A 21728-nucleotide genomic window follows, 5' to 3' on the forward strand; every position below is an offset into this window, starting at 1 on the left:
AGCTGAGTCCCTCCTGTTTAGAGGTTTTTTTTGTCACGGGCAAAATGTTGACGCTCAAAAGTGAAGGGCCAATTTTTTTTCTGCCGTTTACCCACATCCCATGATGCACAATTATGTATTTGAACAGCATGCATGACTTTCACAGGAACACACGTGAATACGACCAGGTTATCAAAAATATAATTTAATTTACACTTTGATTCAAAGGTACAGCGTGAGCTACAGAATATATTTTAACAAACATGGCTCAGAAACATTCTTGCATGTTGTTGCAAACAAAAACTTAAATAAAATACAACATAAAATATGGCCGAAATAATAAAAATCAATAAGCTGTAAATAATAAAGAGGAATCAACTATTATGAGCATAAATAAAATAAGTTAGTATATTTAAAAAAATAAAACAAACAGGTATCGCTCCAGTCTATTTAGAGCAGCGTGGCCTAGCCCTCTACACAGTTCAAACAAAAGCCAAATATAAAATTGCACCGTTTAGACATTTGTAACACTGCAACAAAGTCTCTGTTGGCGGAGCCATTATTGCTACATGAGTTGAGAGAGAGAGTAAAAGTCTCGTCCCCTTGTTTTCTTTCATCCGCTCTGCAGATAAACACAGGTGGACTGCTGCATGGAGTGCAAACATCTGAAAAGCAAAGAAAACGGCAGAATTAGCGTTTGTTCAGCAGCTAAACATAGAGCACGTGCATTTAAATAAAGGTGAATTAAACGGAATTCGTTGTCTTCAATCACTTAGAAGCTTACTACAATTAGTATTAGACTAATACAAATAATAATGTAATGATTAAAATCATAATAATATTGCCTTGATGTAGACACGTACCATCATCTTATTGTTTTGCGTGGCGTTACTTCAGTGCTGGTGGATGAGCCGGCTTGAAGCTCTAGCAGGGTCCTTTTTCTTTTCGGGAAGAAGTCTGGTGGAAATCAATATTATAAACTGTTAGACATGTTTGCTCGCATTTCACATTAAATGTCGAGAGATTAATAGTTCCCGTTGTTCATTTATAGTTTGAAGGCATTTACCTGTAATTTGTGGCGTGCTGTTTCTGGGGGTCTCTGGGATGAGTGACCTCTTCCGCCTGTTTCTGAGGACTGAAGAACGAGCTGGTCTTGAGTTGAGTGCACCAGAGAGGTTCTCCTGGTTAATTTCGTTGGCTCGACTCGGGACGTCCGCGGATTCTTGAACTAGCGGACCCCTGGAACCCCCATGTAACCCGCAGTCAACATCGCTGGACGCGTCTCCTGTTGCATTAACAGACGCCGCGGCGCGAGCTCTCGGGCTTTGCACTTTATCCTTGTAGAAAAACGGCACAGCGTCCTCTGAAATCGCCTCCCACTCGTAATCTCCGGGCAAAGGCGAGTTGGTCTCAAAGTTAAAATTCCACCGGCTCTGGTCTCGCTCGGAGATCTCCTGGAGTTTGCGTTTCATTTCGCCGTTCAGCTCCTCGTGATCCACGGGTCCGAAAAGGTTACGGCAAACCTTTGTGCGCGCGAGAAGAGGAAAGGTCCTCCGTGCAATATGACGCTCCAGATTGCTTGATATGTCCACGTTTGCCATGATGCCTAAAAGTCAATGCCTTACGCCGACGTTTGTTTGGTTCTTGTTGTCTCTAGTCTGTTTATATCTGTGCCGGTGGTTAAAGGCCAGTGTTTGTACGAGAAAAGGCCTCCGATTGGCTAGACGAACACCACGCCCTGTGCAATAAACCCCCCACCAGCACCAGCAAAGGCACCTTCCCCCTCGGGCCATGCATGAATACCTTGAAATAAGTGATTGTTTTGAAAGAAAAAAAAGAAGAAATGTTATAGGCCTAATATTTTAAACAGATTTATTCCTACCAAAGTGTTATTTGTATAAAATCATTTCATTAATAAAGGTAAACATTACTGTTACTAGCGTTATTTTAAAATATTTACAATATTTACAATATTCGGGTTAGGTTTAGTCTGCGGTATTTATCTTCATTAACAACAATGTTGGTCTTCCTGTTCTAGTGTGTAGCCCCACTTGTGCTGGCTCAGTTTAAGCAGTGTTTGATTCAGTGCAAATTAGTTTTAGTAAATGAGCACCAACTGCATACACTGTAAAAAGTGATGAGTTGACTTAACTTTAAACAATTGAGGAAACTTGTTGCCTTAAATAATAATAATAATAATAAAAAAAGTTAAGTGAACTTGACAATTCACTTATTTTTGTAAATTATTATTTACTTAATTTTAAGGCAACGGGTTTGGTAAATGCTACATTTATTTCGAACAAAAATTTAAAACTGTGTGTTTTCAAATGCCACACCTCAGATTTACATTTACGCCTCTAGTATAAATTATGAAATAAGCGCTGAATGCAAGTATAAAACATAAATATAACATCGAAATCGAAATGGCATACGAATCTAAACGTTGAATCCAGATCCAGTCAGCGCTGCCAACCAACGGGGGCCTCAAAATCATCTCGATCTTGAGCGGAGGAGATTTGCTTTACGATAAGGAACAAATTACTCTGCGTAAAGGCCTAACTCGAAAGTAGCACCAGCTACAGCTACCCACCCAAATAAAACATGCTAATATTGTTACATCAAATTTATATATATATTCCACAATATGTGTTAAGTTTCCCAGGATACGGTTAACATAGCGTATCGCTGCGCACCAGCCACTTCGCTCTGGGTGAGCGACGCACATTCACTTATATATTTCACATTTAATATTTTAACTTATTAGCTACAAAACAGATAACATTTGTTTCTTAAATAATTAGGCCAGCTCATCCTGAATATATGAAATTGAGTTTTTGCATAGGCCTACTTGGTATGGCCTAGTAGTTAGTCTGCATAGTGGTGATAGCACATCTCTGAAGTAACCTGATTTTACTCAAACAAGGCATCTCGATGATGCCTTCCTGCTACTGTACAGAGCCTGTGGTGGATTTACACACATTTTGAGGACGACTTCGACATCCTCTTCGCCTTCGTGCTGTAATTTAGGAGTTGCTGACGCCTAGTGGCTAACTCGCGCGACGGAAAACCTCAGTTGATGACTATAGAATAACCATTACGGGTTCCCCTTAAGTCATATTGGGAACGTTGAACAGCAGCACTTTCAAAACCAAACGAGGACGTTTTAGGAACGTCCCTAATGTTCTGTAAAGGTTTGGGACTTTCGTCACCTTTACAGGACTTTAACGGAACGTTGCGCAAGGTCGCGAGAACGTCCCCTTCTATACCGGGGTATAACTTTCATACTAGGAGAAAAAAGTTAGATTAATAGACATTTAAGCGTTTATTTAATGACATTTGATCTATTTGCAGCTGTAGATTTCAATTACATTTTTAAATGGAATTATATATCAACAAAAAGAAACCTGATTTTATCCAGTGCTCAGATATCTGTTCTGGACGTTTATACATAATGCTTCATTTGCATATTTAAACATAACATTTAAGAAAACTTGTAATACAAATCAACTGTCTTTACTGTGATTAATCGGCTGTGGAGGTTTGATGTATATTAGTTATTATTATGTAGCTATTTATTGATTTATAAATCAATCTATATTCTCCTGTGGTGTCTTTCTTTAATTCTAGTTACAACAGTCTTTTGAATGCTAGTTTTTCCAAATCTAAGAATTCTGAAAAGTTTAAGAAGCTTTCCTGTGTTAAAAAAGTTATTTTTAACAAATTAGCAACATTTATATAAAAAAAAGACCTCCACGTATTTTAAGCAGTCTTAAAATCTTCAACATTTCAAATATTTCAAATGTCTAAAGCTAATGAGGGAGAATCTAATAGAAAGCATGTAAAGTAAATTAATCACCTATTTTGAAGCTATTCTCCTGTTGCTGTATTACTGTAAGGAATGCTTATGGTGGCGGCAGGCAGGTATGGTTGAACGTAGGTAGCAGCAGTTGGTTAGGGAGTGGTTTTGTCATCATAAACCCTCCGATTCACTTCCTGGTGACACTCAGAGCTGCCCAAGCTTGTAGTGGCCTAGAGGATCCAAGAGCAAAGCCAATATCCAGATATGCTGCGGCATCAGGATACTCCTCTGGTAAGTCAGCTCTTTTAGCAAAAAACATGGCATGAGAGTCCAGATCATTTCTGTGGAGTTGTTTATAAATTGCTGAAAAGTTTCACAGCATTCACAGCAAAATATGTAAAGATGCAGCCACATTAATGTAGAAAATATTTTCATTTAGCGTTTTGTGAATAATAGCCTACTATGATATATATATGAAACTTAGCATTTCAAATTATTGTTCACATACCTCTACAGCCTTAGATGTTTCTGAAATTTTAAGGTACTGGTTTCAGGACAAACCCTCTAGTTTTATTTTATTTATTTTTTTCATTTTATTGGGTTTTTATTGGGTCTTGACTTTTCAAGTTCACAGTTGACACTGAAGAAAATATATTTTCTTAAAAAAAAAATCTGTGAAGAGATAAAATGACTTTGTAATAGTAAAAACAATTAATTGATAAAGTGTCATTGCTAAAGATCTGTTTCCTCACGATCAAATGTCTGTGTGTGACCTTTAATGCAAATGATTGTGTTTGTGTGCTGCAGTGTCTATGGCATTTTCCTCTCTCATACACCCCATCTCATCCCCTAGTCAAATCATAGGCAACTCCTGTACATCTCCACACACACCCACACACACACATCAGTCATGTTTGCATAGATGTCATTGGTACTTTTCAATAATCAGATCCTCCCTTCAGGAATCCATTATTATTTATTCACGTTTTACATAAACATTCAATGAGCATCTCACAATGACTGCAGATTGGGAGCAACTGCATATTAACTGATCAAACCATATTGTGTCTCCTGCTTAAAACAATGAAATTAACGGCAACCATTAGGAAACTGGAAGTTTCAAAGGGTTTAAAATGGCTGGCATGAAGCAGGCATGGAGAAAGCTATACCTGAACCTGATAGCATTTGAATGAAATTGATTGAAAAGGGATTAATCAAGCTCATTCAAGTCTGATTACATCAATCACATGCTGTGAACTGCCTGAAATGTGTTTATAGCATTATGCTTCTGTTCCCTGTTTACTATGGCTGTTTCTGTCCGTGCCTCTTCAACCACATGAAGTGAAGTGACTTCATAATCACTTGTTGACCAGGATGCAAATAAGCTTTAGTTGTCAATTGCATATAGACAACTTCTGTGGGTGATCAATTATGGCTGCTATTAGTGTTTATAATGACATATGTAAGTTTACATGGGTGATTTATTATGGCAATGCATATTTCCATATTCATATGCCATGCAGCTGCAATCTAGTGTCTTTCCTTTTTTGTCTTTAACTTGTTCTTTGTTTGTTTCTTTCTTTCTTTCTTTCTTTCTTTCTTTCTTTCTTTCTTTCTTTCTTTCTTTCTTTCTTTCTTTCTTTCTTTCTTTCTTTCTTTCTTTCTTTCTTTCTCTAACTTTACCTCTGGTTGGTAAAAAGAACATCAGTTTCTCAGTTCATGTGTGGCTCTGCCTTTACCAGAAGGGAGGGCATTTTTGCATGGGTGTAAAGAATGAAAATGAAAATTGCTTCTGCTTTACATAAACATTTCCAACTACCTGAAGTGCCTCGCTGAACAAATCAGCAGCTCATGTGGCTGCACCTGACTCGACTGTGATGCAAATGCAGTTTAATTCTGTCTGTAGGGGGTGTTACGGCAGGGCAGGAGGTGTCTGCGATGTGGGGAACTGTTGATTGAGTCCCAAGAACATGGGTGAGACTAGTTGCACCACTTATTACCACTAAATACTTCACACCGTTCAGAATTCTTGAGCTTTTGCGACACTATTTGCAGATTTCTACCGGGATGTCCGTGTTACACCCCACTTACAGAGTCTGTTATTCAAATGGGCGAGAAGGGAAATGAGAGATTTGATAAACCCCAATGGACGGCCGGACGTTTGGGCGATATTGATTTTGTTGGAGTCAGTCGGACCAGGGGCAAGGTATATAAGGACAGATATTTACAGAATTTTTTCATTGTAACTCAAATTCACCACTGATGAGTCCAAGCTTGTGCACATTATTCACAGACTTTATTTGTCAGTCCAGTTTGTCAGGGTAACCAGCTCCACAGATCCAGCTGAAATCTACCAGATGTTGACTAAGCAGTGGGGTCTGGCCCCTCCTCATCTGGTGGTGGCACTAATGGGAGGGGATGAAGTGGCTCAGATGAAGCCGTGGCTGAGGGACACACTTAGGAAAGGCCTTGTGAAGGCAGCACAGAGCACAGGTGGGTAATTTATTGTTCATTAAAAACAAAAATCGCAATCTCTTTTTGACTGTTACAGACCTATGACCCTTGATCTCCACAGGGGCATGGATCCTCACCAGTGGTTTGCGTTTTGGCATCACCAAGAACTTGGGTCAGGCTGTAAGGGACCATTCGCTAGCGAGCACTTCCCCTAAGGTGCGAGTGGTGGCCATTGGAATTGCTCCCTGGAACATGATTCAGAACAGGGATATTCTACTGGCTGCAAGGGTGAGAACTACCTGCTGACATGAATAGAAAGGTCTTCTCAAATGATACATTTTGATGTCATAACTATGTGATTTATGTTGCAATTATATGATTTAGTTGAATGGAAAAAGCATGTGGACTTTTCGTTACACAAGAGAGTGCTGCAGAAATTAGTCCTAAGACCCAGAAAGTTAGAATCTTTGCACTTAGTTTTCATGTTGTTGTTTGTTTGTTTGTTTGTTATATATATATATATATATATTTGTTTATTTATTTATTTATTTATTTATATATATATATATATATATATATTTTTTTTTTTTTTTTTTTTATCAAATTAAGATTGTTTTTATAAGCTGTTGAACAGTGTTTATTTTTTATAATTTGGTATTTTTGTTTAGCCTGATCATCCAGCAACATATCCATTTGAGGATCTTCCCCACGGTGCAGTGTACTCTTTGGACTGCAATCATTCTCATTTCATTCTGGTGGACGAGGACCCACAGAGACCTGGAGCCACTGGTGAGATGAGAGTCAAGATGCTCAAACACATCTCTCAGCAGCGCACAGGATATGGGGGTGAGTTGAGATGCATTTTTTACCCAAATATCTCTGTAGATTTAGCAAAGTTTTACCTTCTTGTGCATATATTTCCAAAGGAGTTTATTGTTCTAACAGGCACAGGCAGTATAGAAATCCCTGTCTTATGTCTTCTGGTTCATGGAGAGCCAAGGATATTACAGGTCACTCTTAACATTTTATTTTTTAAATATATCTAATGAAGTGTTTTGTTATAGCATGATGGTAATATCCAATTTCAATCCCTTCTTACAGAAAATGTACAAGAATATTCAGAATTCAATACCCTGGCTGATTTTAGCTGGCTCAGGAGGAGTCGCTGATATTTTAGTGACCCTGATGGACAGAGGATGCTCGGAAGCTGACATGGTCCAAGAGCTGTTGATAAACACCTTTACCAATGGTCTACACAGCACTGAAATCCCTTCCTGGGTAAAACTGGTAAAGGACAATCTTTGTTTTAAGATAGTTAGACATTGTGCTTTTATGCAAGCATGGATCATGCTGTTTTAGGCACAAGTAATTTGTGTAAAGACTCAGATTTTGTACCTTAGGTCCAGAGAATATTGGACCATGGTCACCTGCTGACAGTTCATGACCCAGAACAGGACTCAGAACTGGACACAGTAATTCTCAAAGCACTGGTTAAAGGTGTATAACTGTGATTTTATACTAACTCCTGCAAACATATGGGGGTGTATAACTGTGATTTTATACTAACTCCTGCAAACATATGGGGGAACCGTATGTTTCTCTATTAGAATGTTTGTAGGGATTATATATTTCTGTATAATGATGTCAGTGAGTTCATAAATGTTCTTGTCTGGGCTCAGCTTGTAAGAGTCAAAGTCAGGAAGCACAGGACTTCCTGGATGAGCTGAAACTGGCTGTGGCCTGGAATAGGGTGGACATTGCTAAAAGTGAGATCTTCAGTGGAGATGTGGCATGGAGTGTGAGAATGAAACTTTTAAAACCAAATTTTGTTTTAGTTGTAATTATCAGTACTTGTTTTGATTCTCATACGCACTATATCCTTATGCTCTTTTAGGCTCAGGACCTGGAGGAGGTGATGATGGAGGCATTGATAAATGACAAGCCTGACTTTGTGCGTTTGTTTGTGGATAACGGCGTGAACATCAATGAATTCCTAACTTATGGCCGTCTTCAGGAACTCTACTGCTCTGTTTCTGAAAAAAACCTCCTTCACACCCTGCTCCTGAAAAAGCATCAGGTTCATTTGGCTAGCAAAAGGATGTCAGGACACCCTCACATGGAACCCGGTGACCACAGGCCTCGTTTCACTTTCCATGAGGTCTCCAAAGTCCTCAAAGACTTTCTTGATGACACCTGTAGGGGTTTTTACCAAAAACTTCCAGCGGTGAGTGGGCCTTTAACACGCACTTAGACAAAACCCACCATGCTACAGTCCTGCTATAAAATGCTATCTGCTGCAGGAGAGGATGGGGAAAGGCCGGCTTTTCCACAGCCAGAAAAACCTCCCAGACATGGACCGCCGTTGTGATCACCCTTGGAGAGACCTCTTTCTCTGGGCTATCCTGCAAAATAGGCAGGAAATGGCAAACTACTTCTGGGCAATGGTGAGTCAATAAACCGATATGAGCGATGAACTCATTTTCATAAGTCCATTTACATGTTCACAATTCGTTCTTTAGACCTTAACAGAAGTTAGTACCTAAGTCCCATTGATTACCAGTCATTTGCTGTTGAGGATCACAGATGACCTTAGTAAAGTTCACAGATTAAACTTTATAAGTGTGGGTGAACAAAGAGCAATTTGCATGAACAAAAGTACTCACAAGCTAAGAATAAATACTGAATGAATTTACTGTTTTAGTTTTTCCATTTTTGTGGTTCACAATTTTTGCTTATTTGTATGCAAAGTATTTAGGGTGATCATATGTTCTCTTCTTTCCAGAGCATGTTTTGGCCAGGATTTCTAAATTGCTTAAAATGTCCTGGTTTTGGCTTTGCTTTCCAATAGAGTGCTGCTGCAAAACGTCCAGGTATCTTCAAGTTATGTTTACCATAGATCTTATTTTGCTCAATAATAAAAAATAATAATAATTAAAAACCCATAGGAAAATCTTAAATTAAAGGCATACCTCACCCAAAAATGACAGAAGGGAATTGTTGAATAAATTCATAATTTTGTTTTCTTTGCGCGCGCTATTCTTGTAGCTTCATAAAATTAAGGTGGAACCCTGATGCCACATGGACTATTTTAATGATGTCCTTACTACCTTTCTGGACCTTGAACGAGGTAGCTGCGAGGTTGCTGTCTATGCGAGGTCAGAAAGCTCTGACCTGGGTTCAAAAACATCTTAATTTGTGTTCTGAAGATGAACAAAGGTCTTACGTCTTATAAGGTCTTATAATTGACCAATCGTGGATTGTTAGAAGGTTGACCGTTCTACAGAGAATGGTCAAACTAATGCAAATATGTCTAAATATAAAGTATGAGGACTGTAGAGAGCATGTCAGTAGGAAACAAAGCAACAAAACCCAGACATTTTAGGAAGTTTAGAAATCCCAGCCAGGACATGGAAAGGAAGGACGTATGGTCACCCTAACTTGTTCAATGCATTATTCAACATTCATCTTTAATAGCTGTTTGTGTTTTTTAGGGCCCGGAGGCCGTGGCAGCTGCTCTGGTGGGCTGTAAGATAATGAAGGAGATGGCCCATCTGGCTACTGAAGCAGAGACTGCTCGCAGTATGAAGAATGCCAAATATGAGCAGTTTGCTATGGGTGAAAATCACACCACTACCAAGCAGAGAACACAGTCATTCAAACATTTAATCTTTGTTGATTTTTTGTCAAACTACTTGATAGGGAACTAACTAATCCAATATTAAGGTACAAGGAAGCTTTTTTTTAAATTACAATAAAAGTTTTAGTGAAATACTGAATAAAAGACTTTGATATTCTGACAGTGATATACTAACATAGGTGGTTTAACGCACTTAAAACAGTGAAATCAGGGTCATTTTTAATTACGTGTCATAATAATCCTGCCACATTCACAGTTATTTTTTATTGTAAACCTTTGTCACTGTAGTTTATACCAGGATCAAATATGATGCTAACTTCCTCTAAAAATGCCCAAATCTGGCCTTAATCTGTTGTTTAAAAAAAAAGTAAAACAAATAGTAAAAAATGTTGTTATGGTTTAAAAAACATTGTCCCATTTCAATACAACAATATTTTGTAAAGCATTTCATAATGCACCAAAAATTGTAAAAGTGCTTCATACAAAAAGCAGTATTCCAAGCCTTCGGAAGTCATACAACAGTTTTGTCTGAGGAACAGAATCAGGACTAGCTCTCCCAAAATAAAAATCCTGTTATCATTTACTCACCCTTATGTTGTTCCATACCTGTATGACTTCTTTACGGCTCCAGAACGTAAAAGAAGATTTTGAAGAATGATGGTGACCATTGACTTCCACTGTATGGGAAAAAAAGCCAGAGACATTTTTCAAAATATCTTCTTTTATGTTTCACATAAGGAAGAAAATCGTACAGGTTTGAAATGACATGAAGGTGAGTAAATGATAACCGAATTTTCAGTTTTGGGTGAACTATCCCTTTAATTAAAAATTAAGAACAGCGTTAGGTTGAGTAAATGACACAAAATATTCATTTCTGGATGAAATGTTTCATTAAGCCTATATTAAGTGCAACTACCAGAACTGTCAGTCCTGATACCTGCCTGCACTGTTCTGACAGATCTGTTCAGTGAGTGTTATTCTAACAGTGAAGACAGAGCCTATTCGCTCCTGGTGAGGAAAACATGCTGCTGGAGCAAAGCAACGGTCCTGAATCTTGCCACTTTAGCAGATGCCAAGTGCTTTTTTGCTCATGATGGTGTCCAGGTAACAGCTTATGATTCTTACATTATCATGCCACCAACCAACCATATCCCCATGATCAACCTGGGTGCTCTTGCACAGGCCCTGCTGACCAAAGTCTGGTGGGGAGCCATGAGGACCGACAATTCCATCTCTAGACTCATGCTCACCTTCTTCATGCCTCCCCTCATTTGGACCAACCTCATCAAGTTCAAGTGGGGATATTTGTCGTGATTAATTCCATGTGTGACATTTAAACTGATTTTTGATTCATTGTGCATCAATATGTGTGTGTGTATATGTCACAGTGCAGAGGAAAAAGTGAGAAAAGGTGCAGGGGAGCCGTTTGACGAGCTGGACAGTTTGGAAACAGAGCAGGCCTTGTTACTCACAGACGAGGACCCAGTGTAAGCCACTGTTTCATACTGTAATAAATAAAAACTACAGTGAAGTTGAAAGATCTTTTTGAAGACCTCTGTTTTCTTTTTTCATTTCTTAGTACTGCTGAAGGTGGCGGTGATTCTGCAGTGCAGAGTTGCAGAGGAACTTTAATTTATGCGATGCTGCAGAAGTGGAATCGTTTCTGGTCCGCTCCAGTCACTGTGTTCTTGGGGAATGTCATCATGTACTTTGCCTTCCTCCTTCTGTTCAGTTACGTGCTCCTTTTGGACTTCAGGCCCCCACCACCACATGGCCCGTCTGCAGCTGAAATTATCCTCTACTTCTGGGTCTTTACCCTGGTATTGGAGGAAATCCGTCAGGTAAGACTGAACGCCAATGATCTATTGTTTAAAATCTGTGTGAATGTTTTTAAATTGTTTATATGTTGAAAGTCTCTTATGGTTCTCTGCTTAAATGACTTTGAGCAGAGATATGATAGATATGTCATTATATTTATCCAAAATTATGAGAAACAAAGTTAAAAGTAAACTTTAAATGCTGATTTCTAATTTTAGGATTCTTTAGAATATGTAGAGTAGTGTTATTATTGTTAACATAAAATGAAAACGAAATAAAACAGAAAATGTCAATTCAAATTAGAAGTGTTTCCATGGCAACTAACTGAAATAAAAAAAAACTAATTTAATTTCAAAATAAGTTTTAGTACTAAAATTACTAAAACTAAATCAGAAAAAGTTAAGCTACATAGAAATATAATAAAAATGACATACATACATAACATAAATAATACTAAAATAACACTGATGTAATGTGGACGGTTTTCACACACACTGGGTCACACACAGGGCTGCACAAAATTCCTTTTGAATTCTAATTTGATTTGTATTGAAGTAGTTGTATTGATTTGTATTGAAGGTCACATAATTAATTTGAATATAAATTAATTTCCTTTTCTAGTATGAGTTAACCATCAACATGTACTCTGATTAGTCATCTGTACTTTAAATCCTCATACAGAATTGTTTTTAAAAATATATATAGAAATTGCCTTTCAGAAGTCTAATACTTTAAACACAACAGAAAAGTACATCACAAAAATATAGTAAAAAATGCAATGCAACATAATACAAACTATTCATCTACAATACAGTAAAATGCAACATGCCATATATAATATAGTGCAATACAGTGCAGGAAAATACAAACAGTATTCAATACACAATACAATACAAGTCATTAACACACATGCAGGGTGGAGTGTAGGGTTCATTCGAAATAACAGGTACAAATGCAGTTTAGCAGTGAAGTGGCCAGTGTGCCTAAGCAGCTGAACAAACAGTGCCAGCAAAAATGGGAGAAGGGTTAAGAAACAAATCCAGTTCAGAGAAGTTGTTTATGAGAGTGGCATCACATACTGTTTTAATTCTTGTCTTGATGGGTCTGAAATGGTTCTTTGAGGGCAGAGATTCAAATATGTGCTGACCAGGCTTTATATACTCATTTATGATCTCACCTGCCCATTTCCTGGACTCCGACTCATTAGATGGCTTGAGTAGATGGTAGCCAGTGATTATTTCTGCTGGGTGCCTATAATGTGCAAAGGTGTGGCTTCATGTGTGATGAAAATAAATATGCGCTACCAGACAGTTATGGATGAGATGAGGACAGATTCAGTGACAGAGCAGAGGTACAGAACAGATTGATCAAGGCTTGTGGAGGAATACCATTGAGCATTTCAATCAGCAAATTCTTTTTTGAGACTTTCTCGATGTTATTGGGGGAAAATTAGTTGGTTATCCTCCTGAAGTCCACAGTGCAGTTATAGTGGTTTTCAGTGTATGCGATCATTTTAAACACACTCTGATCCACAGAGTTTCTTCACGGATGAAGACATGAGTATTTTCAAGAAGATGAAGCTATATATGGAGGATAACTGGAACAAATGTGACATGGTGGCCATCTCTCTCTTTGTGGTGGGATTGTCATGCAGGTATTATGATCACATAGTGCTGTTGTATGAGTCGCATGAAAGTAACAATGCGCTCAATATGAATCCTTTGTTTTCTCAAGGATGGCCACAAGCACGTATGAGGCTGGCCGCACTGTTCTTGCTCTGGACTTCATGGTTTTCACCTTAAGACTCATTCACATTTTTGCCATCCATAAGCAACTCGGGCCTAAAATCATCATTGTGGAGAGAATGGTGAAACTTGACATCACCTCACTTAAAAATAAATATCATAGTCAGAAGAAACATCCATTTAACCTCCAAAACATTCATCATGTTTTTAAATTGTTTCACAGATCAAAGACGTGTTCTTCTTCTTGTTCTTCCTGAGCGTGTGGCTGATAGCGTATGGAGTGACGACACAAGCCCTTCTGCACCCCAATGACCCGCGCATCGACTGGGTCTTCCGCAGGGCACTGTACCGCCCATACCTCCATATATTTGGACAGATTCCTCTGGAGGAAATAGATGGTACACTGTCAATATTCTTCCTTGGATCACATTGTAGCTCACGGTTTGCAAAAAAAAAGTTAATAAATAATAATAATAATAATAAAAATAGTTGTCAGCAGTTAAATTTAAGTACACAGTTAGGTAGTCCACTGTATGAAGAATTTTTGGGAATAATATGTCACAGTTTACTTTATTTTGCTATCCTCACTTGCATAAATGAACTATGGTGTCCTGCACCCACTTGTAAAAAAAATATAAAAAATTATATCTGTTGTTTCAATAATTTTTGGTTTGACTGTATAAATAATTTATATATAATATTACACTAATTATTAATATTTTGAATGAGCTTTTAGTTTTATATTTTCAGTATTAGTTTATATTTTATGTTTTAAATTGAGTTACTTTTACTTGTTATTATTATTTTATATTTTAGTAACATTATTTAAACTTATTTAAATTAAATTTTTGTTTAAGTTGCTTTTTTATTTAGCTGTTTAAACTTATTTAGTAATTTTAGCTTAAACTTATTTCACTTAGTTGCCAAGGCAATATTTCTTGCCAGGCACACACACACACACACACACACACACACACACACACACACACACACACACACACATGTTGGTTTTTGTGGTTTATGGGGACTCTCCATAGGCGTAATGGTTTTTATACTGAACAAACTGTGTGTGCTATTGCCCTACACCAACCCTACACCTAAACTTAGCCCTCACAGGAGACTTTGTGCATTTTTAGATTTTCAAAAAAACACCATTTAGTATGTTTTTTAAGACTTTGAATTACGGGGACATAGGCAGTGTCCTCATAAACCACCTTCATATTGTAATACCTCTGTCATACCCATGTCATTATACAAATTTGTGTCCTCATAAACCACATAAACATGCACACACATACACACACGCACACACACCCAGAGAGAGAGAGAGTTATTTGACCTAGATTCAGGTGTTTTAGATTTTTTTTTATTTTTTTTGTATTATTATTTTTGCTCATTGGGTCTAGTCAGATCATTTCTGTCAGTATCTGTTTGTGTTTAGTTATTAGACTTGAACACTAGGTGGAGCTATTGCAGTTTATTCTTGACTGTATTTGTACATGTATCTTCACAGCGGCAAAATTTCCAGGTGATAACTGCACTACTGAGGTGCAGGAGATCATCTTAGGCACTCTGCCACCCTGCCCAAACGTCTATGCAAACTGGCTGGTCATTCTGCTGCTTGTCATCTATTTGCTGGTCACAAATGTGCTGCTGCTTAACCTTCTTATTGCCATGTTCAGGTCAGAGTCTGGCTAATATTTTGAGAATCTATGTTATGGAAACTCTTCATTGCAGAGTATTAAAGTACAGTATCAAATGTATTTGCACTTTTCCAGTAAAGAGTCATGTTTGGTTTGTGTGTGTGTGTGTGTGTGTGTGTGTGTGTGTGTTTAGTATACAGTGGTGGGCAAAATTATTAGAACACATGGCATACAGTATTTAAGAGATTTCAGTTGTTGTTCTTGTTGAATTGGCCATTACAATACCCATAAAACATTAGTGGCATGGGATGGGATAACGTGCTCAGAGCAACCATCTGTATGTTTCATGAACATTATGAAATGAAATCATGTTTTGGAGGCAAAAAAGGTCAATATTTTCAGATCTGTTGAGTGTTCTAATACTTTTGGCCATCACTGTATGTATGTATATATATGTATATATATATATATATATATTTATTTTTAATTTTTTTACTTTAAATGCTATGAAACTCTTTTCACAGCTACACCTTCCAGGTGGTGCAGGAGAATGCAGACATCTTCTGGTTGTTTCAGCGTTATAACCTGATTGTTGAATACCACAGCCGCCCGGCATTAGCTCCACCCTTCATCATCATCAATCACATCTATCAAGCTCTCCTCAGCCTCGTCAAAACTACAGAAACCAAGCAGGATCTGCTGGGTAAGTAAATCTTCACACTGTGTGTGTGTGTGTGTGTGTGTGTGTGTGCTTCCTGTACAGATTATTTTGATAATTCATAATGAACACCCATTTTGTAACTTTCTTTTTGAGGCAAGTTTCAAGAAATATCGAAAATGACAAAGAAAAGTACGCATGGCATAATGGAACACGTCACAAATAAAAAGCAAAGAAATGATTTAAAGAAACTGTGGTTAAATGTTTGTTCCTCTTTTCTTGTTATGGTTAGAGAGGGAACTATCGGCGGGACTGGACCAGAAGCTGATGACATGGGAGACGGTGCAGAAGGAGAACTACCTGGCTAAACTGGAGCATGAACACAAGGAGAGCAGTGCAGAGAGACTCAGATACACTTCCTCGAAGTGAGTTACACTCTCTTGTGTTATTAACCCATTTACTTATATTGAGATTTAGGCTACAGGTGAGTGTGTTACAGCAAATCTATGCTGAATGAGTGTATGCATAATCATTTTACATGTAACTTCATAGGGTGCAGAGTTTGCTGAGGATGGTTGGGGGTTTAAAGGAGCAAGAAAAGCGCATGGCAACAGTGGAGACTGAGGTGAGGTGAAGGAGTAGCTGCTGACTGAATGTGTTGAGATCATTTAAGTTCATGACTTTACTGAAAGTGAAACTTCATCTCTAGGTGAGGTATTGTGGAGAGGTGTTGTCTTGGATTGCGGAGTGTTTCCACAAAAGTACTCTGAAGTGTGGCAGAGATGCACCTAAAGCCCCACGTGAGGCTTTCTTTATTATTATGTTGCTCTCCCTATTGTCTCTTCTTCTGTCTTCCTTATCTCTGTGTCTCATTTGTTCTCTCTCTTACTCAGTGTCTTCTTTCCATTGTCTCAGAGGTTTTGTCCTCCTAAGGTAACACTACGCTATCTGTGTTTTTCAGGGTCCATTGCCAGCTCCAGAAATCCACATCCACAGGAAGCCAAGCGACAGCAGCCATCAGGACATTCAGGATATGGTGCCGACAAGAAACTGCCTTACATTGATCAGTGATCTGGCTACGTTATTATGCATTTGTTTTATTTAACTGGAAATAGAATAATAGTTTAGTATAGGTTATTGTAATTGAAACTCCAGGCTACAAAATGAGATACACACTATGCAGATATTCTGATTTTGAGTTATTTCTTTGACTTTGTGCATTAAATTCTTGCAGCTTAATAGCACTGAATTATAATTATCTTTATAGAAATTGTCTATACACTATACAATAAAAATATCTTTTTTTTTTCATTTTATAATTTGTTAATGCACTTCAGTTAATTGAAATTGCGTTATTATTATTATTTTGTAGTTGGAAGAACATAAATGTTCTTTTTGCCCTTCTATCACATCCTGGCCAGACTGGATCAGTAAAATGAACTTTGTCAATTGAATTACCATTGAATGAATGCTACAAAGTCCTTTACTTCCTCGTTTCAATAGGCTTTTAAAATTAATAAATATATGTACACTACCATTCAAAAGATTGTGATCGGTAAGATTGTTTTTGAAAGTCTCTTGTGCTCACCAAGGCTGCATTTATTTGATGAAAAAATACAGTAAAAACAGTAATATTTTAATATACAGTAGTCAACATTTGAAGTGGATCAAAAAAGTAGATCAAAGTTGTCCTAAGACAAGAACACATTTTGGTTTTAGGTTTAAGGACAGCTTTGTTGAAAGGTTTTGATCCACTTCAAATGTTGACCAGTGTGTTTTAAATGTAATTTATGGCAAATGCTGAATTTTCAGCAGCCATTACTCCAGTCATCAGTTACATAATCCTTCAGAAACATTATCATCACAATTAAAAATGGTTGTGCTGTTTTTTGTGGAAACCATGATAGACTTTTTTCAGGATTTTTGTAACAATGTAAAAGTATTTTGATCAATGCATCCTTGCTGAGTAAAAATATTAATTTATATATGCTGCCCCAAACACCTGAACAGTAATGTATAAATATTCTTATCATCTTTCACAGTGCACTCTTCAGTTTCACACAGAAAAACACTGATTATTCATTATCGAGAATGACCAATAGCGTTCCCATAGGTAATGAATCAGTAACCAGTTGACTTGGCAAATTTACCCAGTGTGCACAAGGGACGTCAAAATTAGCCTTGAGGGAAAACAAGGATTTTGCAAAGTCTGTTTTCAGTAAGATTACCAGAACTAAAAGAGGACACATTCACTCTGTACGAACCCACCGTGTTTTTTTTTTTAGACCTGATCTAGATTATGTAAGGAAGCTGAAAAGGACTCTGCTACTATCATAGTTATTTCTGCACTGTGATGGAGAGGCTTGGTATGTATTACATTTCCTGTGTTCCTTTACTATGATTTTGTGCTCTTGGAACAAAGTTTTTTTTTTTTTCTTTCTGTTTCAGATGTTTGAGATGAATATATTTGTGTGTGCTGCAAAATCAATAATACCATACATGATTTCTTACTCATTTTTGTAATATTTATATTGTTTGTTGCTACAATGAATGAGAATAAAGAATAAAAATTCAGTAGAAAACTCTTCCAAGTGTTTCATGAGACTGTGTAAATCTGTATGTGTGTGTGTTTGGTTGTAATAGCATCTATCTATCTATCTATCTATCTATCTATCTATCTATCTATCTATCTATCTATCTATCTATCTATCTATCTATCTATCTATCTATCTATCTATCTATCTATCTATCTATCTATCTATCTATCCTGTATATATAGTTGTGGGAGGAGTATATGATCAGGACATGACCCAGATTGGCCTCACACTGAGGCACCAGTGAACCTTACATCCTTTGGCCACACCTCTGACTTTGTATTGTACCATAGTTTTCTGAAAGGATTTTGCTGTATCACTCAGACACGTTGTCGGTGTGCTGGATCCTCAAATGAACAAGATACAAAGTGTTGAGTTGATTTGAGGTTAATGAGTGAACATATGTAAACAGAACAGGACAGTTAGTAACAGGAAGCTGGTTTACCACAGGAAGTAGATAATGTGTCAGATCCACCTGTCTACTTTCACACAGCTCTAAAAACCTGGAAATGGCCTGGTTGCTGTGAACTGACATAGCAGTTGGCTGTTACATTAAAAAAGCTATTGAAAAGAAAGCTCTATTTCTTCATTTAAATTTGACAGGCTTATTTATTGAACCCTTATGTTCTTACAGACCTCCATACGGGGTTGGATGGGTTAAACGCAGAGCACCAATTTTGAGTATGGGTCACCATACTTGACAATACGTCACGACTTTACTTTACTTTTTTATTCAATTTCATCCACAACTGACACCATCCTGCAGGGTCCCAGCACAAGTACAGATATTTTTTAAATGTCCACTTTCTTTTTCCCCTCCAGTAAAAGTTTGTTTTTCGGTTGCCTTGAAGTATGACTTTTATATTCAAAAACATTAATGCCTTCATTTTTGTATCTACACTGCTGTTATTAAGGTGTTCAATGGAGAGGAACTACAGCCGAATGAACTGTACTGCTTGAATGAAAATACCAGGTATATAAACTAAACTAACTGTAAAGTCACATTTTAAATGTGCAGTAACTATATTAAGCAGCTATTTGCTATCATCCATGCAGGTGGCTTCTGAGGACAGATATGGGCTTCTTTATCAAACAGTGTTTCCAGGTGCTTTAGAGTGTCAGAGCCCTGGCGTTCTTCTTCTGGTAAAATAAAGTATTGGTAGAAGAAAAACATGCTAATATTGCTTCACGTGATTGTTTGCAGAATCAGATTTTGACCAAAGGTCTATCAATCATTTTGGATGAGATTCAGAAGCATGAAGGTGAGACACAAGATGTGGTGGATCTGCTGTTTGTGCATGAGTGAGAGTCCATCATTAAAACAGGCCTTTTTCCCTCAGGAGAGAGACTGTTTGTTTTGGCCAAGGTGTGGGATAGGTTTTCACTGAGATTCTGCCCACTTTGCAGGCTATTTTATATCCTCTACAGGTAAATCTGCTTGTGAACTTGACATTCCTTATCTAATTCTTGCCTAGTATAACAGGTTCAAACATTTAGGTGGGGTCTGCACTTACTAGAGACACAAGGCTAGAGGCGGCAGGCTGACCTGGAATGAGTTTCACCTTCTCTACTCTAATCTTACTACATCAGAAGCAGCAAGGATATGATACACTCTAATCACTACTGTTTCAAAGTTTGCAGCTAAGATCATTTTAGTTTTTGAAGTATCTTATGCTCACTAAGGCTGCATTTATTTGATCAACAATACAATACAAACAACAAGATTGTTAAATATTAGTACAAATATAATAGTTTGAATAAATGAAGCATATATACAGAGCTTTTAGACACTAATGTACACTCACAGGGCTTTACAATGGAATTTCTGTAACAATGTAAAAGTCTTTGCTGACAATATAGATAAAATTAAAGGGATAGTTCACCCAAAAATGAAAACTTTGTCATTGTTTACCCTCATGTCGTTTAACCCCTAAGTCCTTCATTTATCTTCTAAACACAAATTATGATATTTTTTGTATTTTATGAATCAGAGAGCATTCTGACCCTCCATAGATACAGAGCCGGTCCTCCCTATACGCAGAATACGCAAGCTGCGTAGGGCCCCCGAAACACCAGTGAGCCTCCTTGCTCTCAAACACCATTTCATTTTAGTTTCGTTTTTGAATTTGGCCAGCGGTTATGAAAATATGAATGATCATTTATTTTAACGCAGTGCGCTGTCACCCTTTCACCCCAGAAAGGTAGTAAGGATATTGTTAAAATAGTCCATGAGACATCAGTGGTTAAACTGTAATTTTATGAAGCTATACGAGAATATTATTCTAAAACTGTGTCAAGGTATTCATGAACGCGTGTCGAAGACTGACACTGAAGAGAACATGTTGAATAAAGTCATCAATCTTGTTTTCATTGCACTCAAAAAGTATTTTCGTAGCTTCATAAAATTACGGTTGAACTCCCTTAGAAAGCCGTTGTTAATTTTATTCGGGTGTATTGCGATTCTGCATGAACTGTATTCGGTTTCTCTCTCTTTCTATATGCAGGGGCAGGAGTTGACAGTGAGACAGATGGTGCTTCTCGGCTTCAGGGATCTGGTCCTGATGCAGCTCTCTCTAGGTGACCTTCTGGAAAAGAATCTGTCTCTCATCCCAGCATCCATCACACAAATGGTACTTGTGCTACAGGTGAATGTTAACCACGAACCCATGATTAATCTGCTTAAGCATCTCTATCGTTCATGGCCATTCTTGTGTATGTGTAGGGAGTTCAGGAATCCAGAGGCCCCTCAAAGGAATATTGACAACTTGAGAATCTGGTGACGCTAGTGGTCAAACCCTACTTAGGGAACTGCAGACACACAAGTAGGAAAACTAACATTGATTCATTATAGTTTAATCCAACCCCAAATTTACTTTGTTGCCATCTCTGATTTCAGTTCTGTCATTTCCCCAACAACAAAAACACAATCACCCCCATGTTGGTCTAAATTCACGATGACTTGGAAGACTTTGAGGTTAAAAATGCCAGTCCTCATTTACTTTCAATACATGGGAAAAAGTGTCCCATGATCTTTTGGTTCCATACAATACAGTTCTACAGGTTTGGAACGTCATAAAGGTCGCAGCCCCTTTAAGTTTGGCTACAAATCTGTGACTTTCTCACACTCCCGTATAGGCTCTACTGAACAAAGCGCCACAAGAGCACAAGTGAGTCATCCTGAGATCAGGATTACTCATCACATCTCTGAAGGCTCTGCTGTCCGCTGAAGTAGAACAGGAAGGGGAGATCTACCTCGAGCGAGTGGGAAATCTATGACGTTACAGCGGGACAAATGCTCATTATGTCATTCAGCTGCTCACTGTTACTAGTAGGTCATATACTGGGATGGACGACAGCTGCAAAACTATGGATCTGTTATGAAAGCATCTGTGAGAACGTAG

The 21728-nt window shown here is 37.8% G+C and overlaps 2 protein-coding genes and 1 pseudogene across 3 annotated transcripts; 2 read left to right on the forward strand and 1 right to left on the reverse strand.

The window, feature by feature from the left end:
• Positions 1-170: 170 nt before the first annotated feature.
• Positions 171-1645, reverse strand: LOC306882797 (cyclin-dependent kinase inhibitor 1B-like). Its single transcript, XM_079437691.1, has 3 exons — positions 1046-1645; positions 843-936; positions 171-644 (listed from the first exon to the last, which is right to left on the reverse strand). Exons 1-2 carry the CDS (start codon positions 1578-1580, stop codon positions 845-847), a joined length of 627 nt encoding a protein of 208 aa, XP_079293817.1. The 5' UTR covers positions 1581-1645; the 3' UTR covers positions 171-644; positions 843-844.
• Positions 1646-4042: 2397 nt separating this feature from the next.
• LOC306843522 (transient receptor potential cation channel subfamily M member 5-like) lies at positions 4043-18314 on the forward strand (the record flags this gene model as incomplete). Its single annotated transcript, XM_079375044.1, has 26 exons — positions 4043-4069; positions 5685-5752; positions 5834-5984; positions 6091-6271; positions 6354-6520; positions 6901-7078; positions 7178-7242; positions 7334-7519; positions 7633-7729; positions 7912-8030; positions 8127-8456; positions 8533-8676; positions 9724-9847; positions 10828-10973; positions 11052-11164; positions 11258-11356; positions 11449-11710; positions 13223-13341; positions 13422-13554; positions 13656-13830; positions 14946-15114; positions 15600-15778; positions 16026-16158; positions 16286-16358; positions 16443-16533; positions 16695-18314. The coding sequence occupies 26 exons, from the start codon at positions 4043-4045 to the stop codon at positions 16802-16804; spliced, it is 3639 nt and encodes a 1212-aa protein (XP_079231170.1). The 3' UTR covers positions 16805-18314.
• Positions 18315-19217: 903 nt separating this feature from the next.
• On the forward strand, positions 19218-21708 carry LOC306881446 (proline-rich protein 5-like; annotated as a pseudogene). Its single transcript has 7 exons — positions 19218-19300; positions 19384-19432; positions 19532-19589; positions 19668-19755; positions 20832-20972; positions 21050-21149; positions 21463-21708. The product of its transcript is annotated as a proline-rich protein 5-like (transcript).
• The last annotated feature ends 20 nt before the right edge of the window (positions 21709-21728 follow it).

The sequence above is a fragment of the Barbus barbus genome, assembly GCF_936440315.1.
Source record: "Barbus barbus genome assembly, chromosome: 2".
Taxonomy (NCBI): Eukaryota; Metazoa; Chordata; class Actinopteri; order Cypriniformes; family Cyprinidae; genus Barbus; species Barbus barbus.

Bases quoted from the DNA above. Each gene is read 5' to 3' on its own strand.
- LOC306882797 (XM_079437691.1), bottom strand. From the start codon at position 1,580: ATGGCAAACGTGGACATATCAAGCAATCTGGAGCGTCATATTGCACGG. The intron at 937-1,045 runs GTAAATGCCTTC...GATTTCCACCAG, and splicing joins CAGCACGCCACAAATTACAG to ACTTCTTCCCGAAAAGAAAA.